Source organism: Nesoenas mayeri (assembly GCF_963082525.1).
Source record: "Nesoenas mayeri genome assembly, chromosome: 1".
Taxonomy (NCBI): domain Eukaryota; kingdom Metazoa; phylum Chordata; class Aves; order Columbiformes; family Columbidae; genus Nesoenas; species Nesoenas mayeri.
Genome location: NC_137541.1, coordinates 136,436,332 through 136,450,281, shown reverse-complemented (window position 1 = coordinate 136,450,281; position 13,950 = coordinate 136,436,332). Strand labels below are relative to the sequence as shown.

The 13,950-nt window shown below is 45.3% G+C and overlaps 1 protein-coding gene across 3 annotated transcripts in view; it reads right to left on the bottom strand.

Moving 5' to 3' along the window:
* USP25 (ubiquitin specific peptidase 25) overlaps positions 1 to 2,368 on the bottom strand; it is a 98,285-nt gene extending 95,917 nt beyond the window's left edge. For 2 of the 3 annotated variants that reach the window (XM_080342515.1, XM_080342513.1), the window contains exon 1: positions 2,103 to 2,368. In XM_080342515.1, the coding sequence (XP_080198641.1) occupies positions 2,103 to 2,147 (45 nt within the window). In that variant the 5' untranslated portion in view covers positions 2,148 to 2,368. Of the gene's footprint in view, positions 1 to 1,894; positions 1,997 to 2,102 lie in introns of those variants that run through there. The other variant, XM_080342514.1, reaches the window with a different exon arrangement.
* Positions 2,369 to 13,950: the final 11,582 nt, after the last annotated feature.

The following is a 13,950-nucleotide window of genomic DNA, read 5'->3' as shown; positions in this document are numbered from 1 at the left end:
TCAACCATGCATCGGCTCACTGTACCTTTACAATTTTTCTTCTTATATGCAAATAAGCTGAACAATGTTAAAGTTTGCTGTCCAATTAGCTATTCATTAGTCTGAATAAGCAATGAGACACTCACTTTGGAGTCAAATATTTTTTTTTTTTTCAAAATATTCTCAAGATTGACCTGCTCCCCACCCCAGCATGCAATTAGGGATAAAGTAGGTAATAAGGAGTTTCAGATAATAATCAGATGATTCAACAGAAATAAAAAAGAAAATCCATACCATGGAAAAATTGTTTTATACAGTTTCTCTAGATGCTTTGTCAACATTAGAATTATTGCTAATTTCACTTTTTACAGCAGTAAGGATTACCAGGTGATCTACCACTACCAACCACCCTTTAAGTTTATCCTTGACTTACAACTAAAGTAATCGCGAACTACTGGGCTGCAAGCAGTAGTTTAGCTGAAAACTGTAATATTTCTTCTTACATGTTACTGACAGAAAGTACACACAGGCAGCTCTGACCACCGTATACCAGGTATTACATAACAGAGTATATGATACAATAATTAAGGGATATTTAAGTAAAACATTAACAAGAGGTTTTGTAAAAGATAACCTCATTCATGAAACTTGTCAGGTGACACAGCAGCACCAAATCAAGTTGTTCAACACGGAACACCCAGGTAGCATGGGCCCTGGCAGGAAAAGCCTGCTACATTAGCCTGCTAGCACACCTCAACACTACTGACTGGGGAACGAAGAGACAAAATTCAGGCCTTGCCTTCCTGCTGAAGCGGCCAAAATCACTAACTACTTCCAACTACGATAGTAGAATTTGGCCATGCATGCCTCTCCCTCCAAATGAGCTTCCTGAATGTAAATTGAACCAATTATACCTTAATCACGGCATTCCCACTATCCACTGTAAGGACTGGAGCCATTAAACTTCCACACTGACTCCACCAAAGCAAATATACGTTTATCCTCTCATAAAAGCATCACATGCCATAAAAAAAATCACCACACAAGGAAGAGGAGGCAGTCACATTGCTAACCAGAACAGTTCCAATAACCAGCAAGTTACCTTTAAAAAAAATAACAATTTTTAAAGCACTGTGATTTAATTTTAGATTTTTCTTTTGCCCATTCAGTTCACTTCAAGCAAGGAAGAGCTGTTGAAGGTTTCAACTTGTTTTTTTTGTTACAAAGAAACATTTTCCAGCAACTCCTGAGATTCATAAACACTGTCATTCCCTTAGCCACATTTCACGATGCACATTAATACCAGCCCCTAAATCCAGCACTTTTTCACTCGGGCGAGAGCGTCGCAGCCAGCCGTATGTCACACGCTGGAAATAGCGTTCACCTTTAGCAGGCGGGCAGGGATGCCGGCGCAGCAGGGTCACGCCGTGCCATGTGCAGCATCTCCCTCCGGCCCCGGGCTCACGCCGGGGGCTCAGGCAGGACCTGCCGGTCCTCACCGACACGCTGCTCCCCGTCCTGCCGCTCTGCCCGGCAGCTCTGCCAGTGCAACAGGCCCGACCGCCCAGGGCCCCGGCGCCGTCACAGCCCGGGGAGTGGCGGGTCTCTCCCGAGGCGAGGAGCGCCGAGGGGAAGGACCCAGCCCGGAGGAGGGGGTGAGCCGCAGCCACGGTCACGGCGGCCTCGCTGCCCGGCCGCGCCCAGCGCAGCGCCCGGCCCCGCCGCACCCCCCCAACAACCCCGAGGCGGCTTCGTAGTCGCCCTGGCCCCAGCCTGGGGCTGGAGCAACGGGGACAGGGAGAGGCCGCGGCGCAGGGAAGGCCGGGCCCCCCCTCAGTCAGGAGAAGCTTCCCACGGGCCCGGGAGACAGCTTGGGGAGGGAGGCTGCGCCCCCGCTGCAAGGGGGAAAAGTTACCGGCAGGGCGAGGACCGGGCGCCGGGGCAGCAGCCAGAGCCGCACAGGAAAGGAGCGGCTGCGGGAGGGGGTTGCGGGCCAGGCCCGAGCGAGGCCGGCGGGGCGGGCAGGGGCGCGGCGAGGGGCGCGCAGCCGGCTCCCAGGCCGGGCCCTGGCGCAGCGGGCGGGCTCCCGCGGCGCAGGGTCGCGGGCCGGGCCGGTGTCTCACCTTGGCGGCGCCGCCGGGCTGCAGCACGTTCTGTTCCACCGTCATGGCCCCCACGCGGCTCCCGGCTGCGCCCCGGGCTCGGCGGGCGGCGGCGCCGTGCGGCAGCGGCTGGGCCGGGCCCAGGCTGGGCGAGCGGAGCAGGAGGCGGCGGCAGAGGAGGAGGAGGGGCGGGAGGGGGAGCCCGAGTCACTGCCAGGCGGGCGGGCCGCCGAGGCGGGCGGCCGCCATGGGGGCAGCGCGGATCAGCTCAGACCCCGCTGTCACTCCCAGCGCGGCCGCCACCGCCCAGCGTGCCCGGAGCGCCCAGCGCGCCGCCAGCCCCACCCTCGGCTCGGCCCGCGCCGCCGCCGCCGCCCGACAACGGCTCCTCGGCGGCGCCGCCCCGCGCACCTGCCCCGGGCGGAGCCCCCGGCCGTCCCCAGCCCCCCTCGCTGGCCGCCAGCGGGGCCGCCGCTGCCCTGCCCCTTTCCCGCCGTATTTACACCGGCCGCCTCCATCTTGGTAGCGGTGTTAGCCCCCGCGGGACAGCGCCGGCCCGGCCTTCGCCCCAGCGGGAGCGCCCTGGCCCCACCGAGCCCTTAAGCGCCCCGGGCCGCTCTGCCAGGAAGGACCCCGCGTCCTCCGGTAGGTGCGGGCTCCCCTCCCCTCCGCCCCGGGCAGGGGCAGCGGCAGCTCCGCCGCGCTGCGTCCCGAGGAAAAGCGAAGTTTCCCCCGCGGCTGCCCGAGGGAGCCGCGGTCGGGCCGCGGCGGCGGCGGAACCGGGAGCACGTCGGTGGCTCCGAGGAGCGGCACCCGGGCCCGGGAGTGCGGGGGTCAGGCTGCAGGTTTCTCCCTGGGCGTGGGAGCCGAGGGTGGCCTGCCCTGCGGTCAGCACAGTCTGACAGTCGTCAGCTGTATTTCGGCTTCAAAAACCAGGCGATTTCCAGGGCTTTTGAAGGAAATTTCTGATCAATTCCAGCGCTGGCTGCTTGTATCGACAACAAGCCTTTGCACTGAATGGCACTTGAAGTTGCAGATCTTCCCCTCCCTGCTTAGGTTTAGCCGGGAGAGCGGCGAGGTGATGGTATTCAGTAGTCAAATGAAATGGAAACGTCCTTAACTATTTCACTGCTGATTAAAACATGGGCAGGGTTTCAGGTCTCGCAACCTACAGTGAATTTTAGCAACGCAGGTAAACGGTATTAGGAAAATGACCGTCCCTCTGTCACTCTGCTCTGTGGAGTCGAGAAAAGGGAGGGAAAGGACTCGGCACAAGCAGGGGAAAGCCAGCCTTGGGAAGTCCTGGTGGTGCTGGGTCCTATGAAATTATTTGAACTGCAGCAGGTGAAGGGCAGCAAAGGAATCCCACCCATAGTTTGGGTGCCTGCACGGTAAATTGTAGCCGAGTCCCAGTCAGGTTTCTCAAGCTAGTGAAGCTTGGTCTATAGCAAAAGCTGAAGAGAGCAGCACTGTTCTGATGTTCCCAAGTACCTAAAATTCATCAGCTGGGGGCCTAATGCAACAGAACTATGACTACTGCTTGGCAATCACACAGAGCCTTAGCATTTATGACTCTCTAATTCAATTCCTTCCTCTCTCCACAGTAGAGTATGAATCTTAAAAAAAAAACAAGATGAAGTAGTATCAGGTAGTAACATCACTGCAGAATCTTAGACTTAAAGTAAAACACTAATTTTTGCACAGCTCATGAGAACCTGCAGACACTGCCCTATTTCATTGGAGTTTCTGTGCAGGAGATGTTGCAATTTGATCAATATTTGCTCTTCTAAGCTTTGTTGCTCATAGATTGTATCACATTGGGTTTTTTGCCTTTTATGCTGCAATATACAAGGCAATTTTTAAAATTAATGTTCCCAAATAATGTATTGTGCAAAATACAAGAAACTATGTAGATAATATAATGAGATAAGAAATGGCTCACCAATTACCATTCTATTGATAAGCATAGAAATTATCTCTGCTCAGACTGATGGCTACGTGTGAGAAATATAAGAGCACTACTTTGGGGTCTTTTTAAGAAAAGTTTTCTGTTGTACTGCTGCACTAGAGTGCTAGACCAGTTCCTGTGTCCTTCTCTTCCAATACATTTTGATGCTTTTTCTCATACAATTTTATAGCTTCTACACCATGTTTTTGACATATGCTACACTGTTTGTGTTCAGATAATTACCATCAAAGCTATTCATTGTTTATAGTATTTGAAAACATTTGCTTTGATGCAGCATTTAAAAAATACATTAGTCTTGTAATATTTTTTGAAGTCTTTTCTCAGTTTTATTTAACTCAATGGAATAGCTTCCCTGACAGATACAATGTGTCAAAAAATAAGCTGTTGGTAATAGATTTTACTTTTTGTGCAATTCACCTCAACTCAGGATAGAGTGAGAAAGTATCATCTTCCATTAAATTCCTTTCCTTCTCCCCTCTCGCTCCAAAATTATGCCCTTATAAGCCTCCTCCCCTTCCTCACTTTCTTTAAAAAAAAAAAAAAAAAAAAGGATGAGTAATCCATTCCTGAGACAGGGATTTATCATTGAAATACTGACATAATCTGTAGCATAGCCATACAAATTAGGATTCTGTTGTACATATGATGTTGCTGAAAATGAGATGGAATGGAGTTTCATATTCTGCTTGCAGCACAGGCTCTATACAAAGTACATTAAGCACAAGACTGGAATTTGTACCTCGTCAGAAAACACTAACAATTTTGTGAGAGCTACAGTTTAGAAAGAGCTAGTGATGATACTAGTATTCTTAAGTGTATATAATATATTAAGGAACTATAGTTTCAGAAGAAATTAAAAATGTAGTTTTCTTGGTTTTACCGCTCCTTCTTTTACTGCCTTCCAGTCCCATTGACTGGAGCCCACATGAATTTTGTGCGAACCTCACAGAGAGTTTGTCATATTAACTCAAGGTCCAAAAGCTGTCACACCTGCACTGGTACAGCACAAAAAGAACCATATAGGATACTTGCTTTTTTTCACTATGTGGTGGTGTCTGATCTCCTACAGAGCAGTACCTGTAGAGTATTGTTTCTGAGACATGCTACCTTAACAAAGAGCCCACACTCTTAAATTTCTGAGTTCCTGTCACTAGTCTGCAATGATCTTTTAGCTGTCACGTGTTCAGAGCTGCCAGCATTTTCTTGCTAGTCTTGTTGATGGTACTGGTGCACAGAAGGAAGTGATCAGAGGCTGCATGATGACATCTGCTTATGAGTCTCAAGCTGAAATCTATTTCTCTTTTTCTATCCCTTCCTGTTGCTTATATTGTTTGTTACAAGTTGGCCAATGTGCCTTAATGTACCTTTAATATCTTAAATACTATAAGATGTAGCTATACATATTTTTCCTAAAGTTTATAATATTTCCCCTCAGTTGCACCTCACCTTTTAACAATATTACAGGGTTTGCTTGTTAAACATTTGGCAACACATTGCACAACCTCTGCTTCCATCTGCTTGTTCCCCTCAGCAAGGCTACCCCTGTTGGCATGGTCTCTTCACCAGCAGTGCTGGGGAAGAGATCCACCTGAAATACAACCACAGCCTCCCCTCCCCCCTAAAAACGGTTGTTTTCTTCTGCTAGATCAGTTCCCCAAAATGGTTCACTGACCAGCTGTACAAGCAGCTGTGCCAGCCCAAAAGAGAGGGTGACACGGGCTCAGCGATGATACTCGTTGAGCTTCGTTTCACCTATTGCTTAAATCAGTAAGTGATCGTGCCTTTCTGATCTGCAGACTGCCTGTCAGATGCAAACCCTGCTCCTGCTCAGTGAGCTCCTTGCCTTCCCATTTTTGTAAAAAGCAAACAAGACACCAGCCAACCACAAAACGTTTTAGCACGTGTTTTATTATATGTTATACAAAGATTGTGCACGACAAGAAATAGCTCATTATTTCCCTCCGCTTTCAATAGGCTTGTTTTTGTCTTTAATTAAGTGCATAATTTATTTAGGGCTTTAATTATACTGTGGCTGCATTGGTTAGAGCTAGGGAAGTACAAGTTGGGACTTGGTTTTCTTTTCCCAAATGTGTAACCTGATGTATTGGCCATGGGAATGCACTGCTTTAAAAAAGTGCTGTAAATGCTACAAATGTACAGCTTCTGTAATTAACCCTAGGGAAGAGTTTATAAAACCCATTTTGGAGCACTTTTACTTAGGCCTTTTTGCTTTGCAGTTCGGTCACCTGAAACAAAACCACCGCCACTCAAGAAGCTTTTTAAGCATGACACTATTTAAATCATAATTCGACAATTACCCTCTGTGTCACTGGTAACCATTCTAACATTGCTTCTGCTCTTGCAAAAGCTCATGTTGGTTATTCTCCAAGGGAACAAAAAAAAACCCCAACTAACCAAAGTTGTAACTCAGGAAAGAAAGCAATAATTGTCTGGAAGTGTTCTAAAAATCTAAAACTAAAATTATGAGAAGGTAGTTTTTGTTGCTGTACAAAACACAACTTCATATTCCATTGTTTAATTATCTTAAATTGAAGGTCCCTTCCAGTTGCTTCCTGACAGTAGATGCCTATTCATATATCTCCTAAAAGTCAGATGCTACATTCAAAATAAAATTCCAACATTTAGAATACTGAGTCCATGTAACTGCAGATGAATTCCACAGAAATTATTGATTCTCCAAGAACCTACTTCAAGTGCCTTACATTTAACCTTAGCCATCTTCACATTTTATTTACTTTCTTGACCATACTTGCCCATTGATCATATATTTCACACAGCTTTCCTGAGAGGCAGTAAGATTTTTTTCCTATATGGCTGAAAGTAATTTAGAGCTCAGCAATGAATACTAGTCCTTCGAATAAGCATTACCCACCATTAATCAAGCAGTAGAAAGTTTCAGAACTTTTCCCCCAAATACTTCTTTCTGTCATTGAAAAGGTACTTCATTTGAAGGAGCATTTCTCTCAACAAATCACTATCTCCACTGAATTTCCTTTTAGGTAAAATAATAATTAACACTCCCCCTGTTTTAGGTATCACCTAATTGTTATTTCCAATGTTTATTTTCATGGAATCATAGAATGATTTGTGTTGGAAGGGACTTTAAAGACCATCTAGTTCCAATCCCCCTGCTGTGGGAAGAGATGTATTCCACTAGACTAGGTTGCTCAGAACCCCATCCAGCCTGGCCTTGAACACTTCCAGGAATGGGGCATCTACAGCTTCTCTGGGCAGCCTGTTCCAGTGCCCTACCACCCTCATGGTGAAAAATTCCTTCCTTATATCTAATCCAAGTCTACCTTTCAGTTTAAAGCCATTACCCCTTGTCCTATCACTACATGCCCTTGTCAAAATTTCCTCTCCAGCTTTCTTGTAGGCCCCCTTTAGATACTGGAAGGCTGCAATAAGGTGCTCCAGCCCTTTGATCATCTTCATGGCCCTCTGGACTTGTTCCAACAGGTCCATGTTGAAACTATTACTAATATTTCAGCTCAAACATTTATAATTTTTAATATCACAACTGTGTAACACTCAGATATTCAAGGTTTAAACAACTTATTTTTAATTACAAGTAATTAAACCAGTTCTGCAGCAAATTCAATTTCTTTTTTCATTTTTACTTTGAAAATATTTTTTCAAATGGCAGAACTGCCTTCAAAGTAAAAACTCACATTCTTGTTTTCCATTCACTTTCTCAGTCATTCCCTGCTTTCTGTTCAAGCAAATGCCCATTGACCATGATGGTAACCTATCATACCTCCTGGACAAGTTTCCCATACATGCAGTCAGTCGAGTACATGCATGCACTCTTCCTTAATTAAATAATGACAAACAATTGCTTCATTAGGCAATGACCTTACATCTGATGTGGATAAACAAGGTTGCTCTCCATCAGGATCCTGTAATCCACAGATAAAACTAGAAGACAAAGCTGATGGGACTAATACAAAATTCACACTTTTTGCTTCTGCCATTTTTGATGCCTGTCTACTCACTCATAATCTGCTACTCAAAGACTGAGAAATGAATGGACCCAGGCCACTGAAGTGCATTATTTCATGTAGGTTCCAGGTATTCAGTTCTCAGGGTAATGTCAAAACCGCTCAGGTCGTAACCTAAGCTCCCTGTCCTAGGTGTGGAAGCGACTTGAATGCTGCAAGCCAGGATATACAACATGCAGCAACCTACAACTTGCTAAATTGCTGAAAGAGGCACGAGGCTAATATCCTACCCCTACTATGGACTAGGAAGCTACTTTTGAACAGGTGGGAAGCTGCTTTAGGTAAGGATTCACGTTTCACACCTGAAGCTGAATGATTTTTTTTCACGTCCAACCACACCACTTCCTTATCACAGCATGGTCTACAGCCTCCTTGTCTGGCCAGTCCTCTGGAATGAGGGAAATGTTGACACCAAACCCCTGATGGCGCAGGAGGACACCCTAATCTTCCATCTCCTGGGAGAGTACTTTAAACACGAGGAGATTAAATAAGGAACAAACATCATTACCGCCTGCCTTGCTGGCTATATTTTTAAATGTAAGCACCCAAGGCTGCTGTGTGTCATGTTGATTCATTCCCGTTAGCGTGCTCAAAGCACAGCTCTCAAGTGGTCTCGGGGAAGACGAACTGGGGAATACACCACTTCCCTTTTAGGCAACATTTCTAGGCACTCAGCCATGGCAGGCTGGAAGCACACACACAGCTTTCCCAGCACTTAGGAAACTTCACCCATGAACATTTATTTGTCTAAAAATTTAGGTGGGAGTTTGCTCTTTTTTTCTTTTCTTTTTTTTTTTTTTTTTTTTTCCCTTTTAGATCTGCATTTTCAGTCCACCCAGCTGTAGACAGGTAGCTTCTATGGAACATGGTGGGCATTAGCACAAGGTTCATTGTACTCAGTCCTTAGAAACATTAAAGAAAGACTGGACCATGGCAGGACTTGATAACAGATTTTTTCCCCCAAGGGAAAAAAAATTAAAAGGAGGATAGAGAAGACTTTTATGATTTTAATAGGATCTTGTATGATTTTTATAGCATGAAGTTTTAATGCCTTCGGCCCAGAGGTTTTTAAAAATTAATACTTCTCAGTCTGGATCACACAAACTACTGAGTAGTAGGCATAGTAGTATCTTTAAAATGAACTTCATGCTGGCTTATTTCATTTTGTCTGAGAGATTTTCTCTCTCATATCCAGTTATGGGACCACGTGTCCTTCATTTTCTCGAATATGCGTCAGTTTGTTTTCTATCTTGCTACTGTCCGTAAGAAATTATATGTAAAAATTCCAGTAGATGTGAAACATTATTGACATATGTGCATGGTTAGGCCCATGCCATCTTGTACTTTTTACCTGTATGTAGAAAATAATTATTTGTAAAATATTTTTTGGCAGAAAATAATGTATTCTCCATGTTATTCAGTGACCCATGGCGTCTGACCACATTTACTGACTGCAACGATAGCAGTTTTGTAAATCAGAAAGGCATCTGAGAAAACAAAAATTAATTTTGTTTCTTTTCTTGCCATGGTTTTAACCAACAAGTCTGCTTCATTTAAATTTTACAGAAGAATGTTGAGAGTTGCAGACCATTTCACCTGCAATATTTGACATGTTTCATCTGAGCACAGTTTTCATTTGAGTGATGAAAAAAAGTTAACATTTTAATAAATAATGCTGGGGAGGTTACCTACCAGAAAGAAAGAAAAATAAAGTTTTCCATCAATATAAAATGGGACTTTAAGACCTTCTTACTGCTATTAACACAGAGAAGCACTGAGGCTAGTGTGTGGCTGTTGTCATTGGGCACTCTAGACACAGCTGTAGGACAACCTTCAAATGAATATGCGGCTATACTCTCTGTGTGTTCACATGAAGGACAATATTGGGCTCCAAGAGTATGGCTGGCACCGCAAAATCTGTCACTATAAATTCTAAGGAGACTTCCAGTCCCGCTTGTGCTGATACAACCAACTGAAAGCAAAGTCATTTAATACGTGCAACATTTAAAGCTGATCTCATCAACAGACTTCACTATGACTCTTCCTCATCACGTTTGGTGTATAAAAATGAAACCCACCTAATTGTAAAGTCAGCTTAGTGACCTTCAACACTACAGGATCAGGCACAGCAGACGCAAAGCCTTTAAATGTTAAAACATGGACAGCTGGGGTGAAACTTAAGACTTAAAGTGTGACACATTAGATAAATGGGAGCCTGATGAGAGGAGGTGGAGTCATAAATTGTGTTAGTCACAGTGTTTGACGAATGATCTCCAGTGACACTTGCTTCTCGGTGGGGACTTTCATTGATGATCTTTAGTATTGCGTTGGTAAAAATTTATTCAGCTTGCTACACTATTACACATCTGGCACATGTTACCAAGGAAAACCATTCTTGGGGAAAGCTTTGGTGGCAGAAACTCAACATTTGTGCAGAAATGAGAGGAGTGATACACTAGCTAGGACTCTGCTGCACAGTTAAAATGAGCGTTAATTTGCAAGAGGGAAGGGTGAGTCTACAACTTAAAATGGAGACAGGACTGAGGTGGTGACATTAGATAATGCTTTTGGAGAATCTGGATGCAGCAGTCTCATCAAAAACATCATGTACCAATCGACAACAAGAGCCACTCTGAAGAGCAGTTCATCTGTGTTTTATGGAGGCATGCTACACGTGCATATACTTTGCAATTTAAAACAAGCTGAACATAATATTCCAGAGAATCAATGAAGCAAGAAAACTTCCGAAGGCAAAAGCCTAAAGGAAGTATTTGTTATAAAAATGGACAAAATGAAGACAAGGAAATAATTCATCACATGAACAGGATGGGGACTGATTATTTAACCACGAAGGCCGAGATGGATAAGAAGGTTTTTCAACAGTAGCTTGTCAGCATTACAGGTAGGTGAAGTCTCATACATTTAGTTTAGTGGTCCATCTAGAAAATGAAGTCAGAGCTATTAACTCTGAGGGCTCACTATTTTTGTTAACCAAGGCTGGGACACAGTACAGTTGAACAATATTAAGGAATAGCAAAATGTTAACTGTAGAAGGACGTAATAGCAAGAAGGAACTGTGGGGAAAAAAAGCCACAGTATGAGGGCAACCAGCACTCTACACCAGCTTAGGTGACTGGCATGGAAGTTCTGCAGCATGCAGCCTGGGAGGTGGACATGTCACAGTGTCTCCACCACTCTCTGAGCCTTTGCAAACACACGCCTGCAAAGCCAGTCAAAGAGAAGTCATGGTGCTGTACTGGAAATATGAGTTCTGTGCACACAGTGACAGAGCAAGACAAACAGGGCAAGAGACTCAGAATTCTCCATGCCACCACATGTATATTTGTAATAAGGTAAGAATTGGGGGATGAGGGGAAAGATGTAGATGTGGTCTATCTGGACTTCAGCAAGGCCTTCGACACTGTCTCCCATAATATACTCCCGCAAAAGCTGGTAGCCCGTGACTTGGACAAGTGCACTCTATGCTGGGTTAAGAACCGGCTGGAGGGCCGGGCCCAGAGAGTGCTGGTGAATGGGGCTGCATCTAGCTGGCGGCCAGTCACTAGTGATGTTCCCCAGGGGTCAGTGTTGGGTCCAGTCCTGTTTAACATCTTTATTGACGATTTAGATGAGGGAATTGAGACCATCATCAGCAAATTTGCTGATGACACCAAGTTGGGAGGGAGTGTCAACCTGCTGGAAGGCAGGAGGGCTCTGCAGAGGGATCTGGATAGACTGGAAAAATGGGCTGATTCCAATGGGATGAAGCTCAATAAGGCCAAGTGCGGGGTGCTGCACTTCGGTCACAACAACCCCCTGCAGTGCTACAGGCTGGGTGCAGAGTGACTGGAGAGCAGTCAGGCAGAAAGGGACCTGGGGGTACTAATTGACAGGAAGCTCAACATGAGCCAACAGTGTGCCCAGGTGGCCAAGAAGGCCAATGGAATCCTGTCCTGTATCAAAAATAGCATGGTCAGCAGGACAAGGGAAGTGATCCTTCCCCTGTACTCTGCATTGGTGAGGCCACACCTGGAGTACTGTGTTCAGTTCTGGGCCCCTCAGTTCAGGAAAGACATTGAAGTGCTGGAGCGGGTCCAGAGAAGAGCAACAAGACTGGTGAAGGGACTTGAGCACAAGACCTATGGGGAGAGGCTGAGGGAGCTGGGGTTGTTTAGTCTGGAGAAGAGGAGGCTTAGAGGTGACCTCATCACTCTCTATAACTACCTGAAGGGAAGTTATAGCCAGGCGGGAATTGGTCTCTTCTCCCAGGCAGTCAGCAATAGGACAAGGGGGCATGGGCTTAAACTCTGCCAGGGGAAATTTAGGCTGGATATTAGAAAGAAATTCTTTACAGAGAGAGTGGTCAGGCATTGGAACGGCCTGCCCAGGGAGGTGGTGGACTCGCCATCCCTGGAGGTTTTTAAAGTGAGGTTGGACATGGCACTTAGTGCCATGATCTAGTAAACAGACTAGAGTTGGACCAAGGGTTGGATTTGATGATCTCTGAGGTCTTTTCCAACCCAGTCGATTCTGTGATTCTGTGATTCTGTAATTCAGGTAAATACATCTCATATGGTATGATAGGTTGTTTGTTTTTTCTTTGTTTCAGATATATGACAAAAGGGAATTCAAACTGGTTTCTATTCTAGGGGACTCTTCTCCAGAGAGAAGACCCGTGGATCAATCTGATACACAAGCATCTTTGTGTGAGGTTCTGTGATTCAAAGGATGTATCTATTAGTTCGTGCCATGACGAGAGTTTGGATCTTCACTAGAGGAATTCAGTGGAAGGAAAACTTTGCATCTAGGGATCATACTTAAAGACCAGGTTGTACAGACTGTATAGTCAATTTTGCTACAAGCAGTCATGGATTTGAGGACTCATCTGGAAAGGTCCTGCATGAAGGCAGCTATTTCCTCAGAAATCAATGTTGCTTAATCTGATCCATCAGAATTTTCTTCTTAAAGCCTACTACACTTTTTAGAGTCACCTAAACTTAATTCATGAATGATATGGCTCTGTTGACAGGCACGTACCTGAGACTTTCACAGATGACCAGGAGAATTACTGAAGGCCAACTGAGGCTCTGCACAACAGAGCCTGCAGGATAATAGTCTGCCTTTGACATGAGTTAGTACTCATGTCCTTCCCAGCTTTTTTCAGTTGCAGTGTCTTAAGTGTCTTCCCTTTTCTAGCCCTTCCAGCCAGACATCCTTATGACAAAGCAGGAAAAGACAAACTAAGGAAGTAGATGGTATCAACTTGGCTATAATTACTGCTTAGGAAGTTGCAATACCTTCTGCTTCTAACACAGCTATTACTGCAACAGCATCAACACATCAGATACCCCTCATGTGGACTTTAAGGAAGCTTTCAAAATGCAGGCAGTTAGAAGCCAGCTCATTGCACCAACTAGATAAGGGAGCTTCGAACTTGCTACCTATAGACTTGTATCCTCCTCCCCTTCTACAAGGCAGCTGCACCCTCAACCACAGTGCTGTGACTTCAGTCAAGCTCCCTGGCAAGGCTGTGTGAAGAAGATGCATCATGGCCCAGGAGCAGACAGCAACTGCTGTGGCTGGAACAGCCCTGTTTCTTCTGGGTATGCAGTGAAGCACTGCAGCCCAGTACCACAAGACCAGTGCTACAAATCAGGAAACACAGAAAATATAGTAATTGGGAGAAAACCATAAGTATTGGATTTGTCTCTAGTACAAAACTTACTGGTTGGATCTGAGTTTAAAGTGAGAAATTAGCAAACGCTAGCTATAAACCAGCTTTGGTAACATCTGAGCCACCTAACTTTGGATTTCTTACCTTGCCATAAGAAAAGCTGCAGCAGAACTGCTGTCATGTTGCAACATATAGGAGTTCATA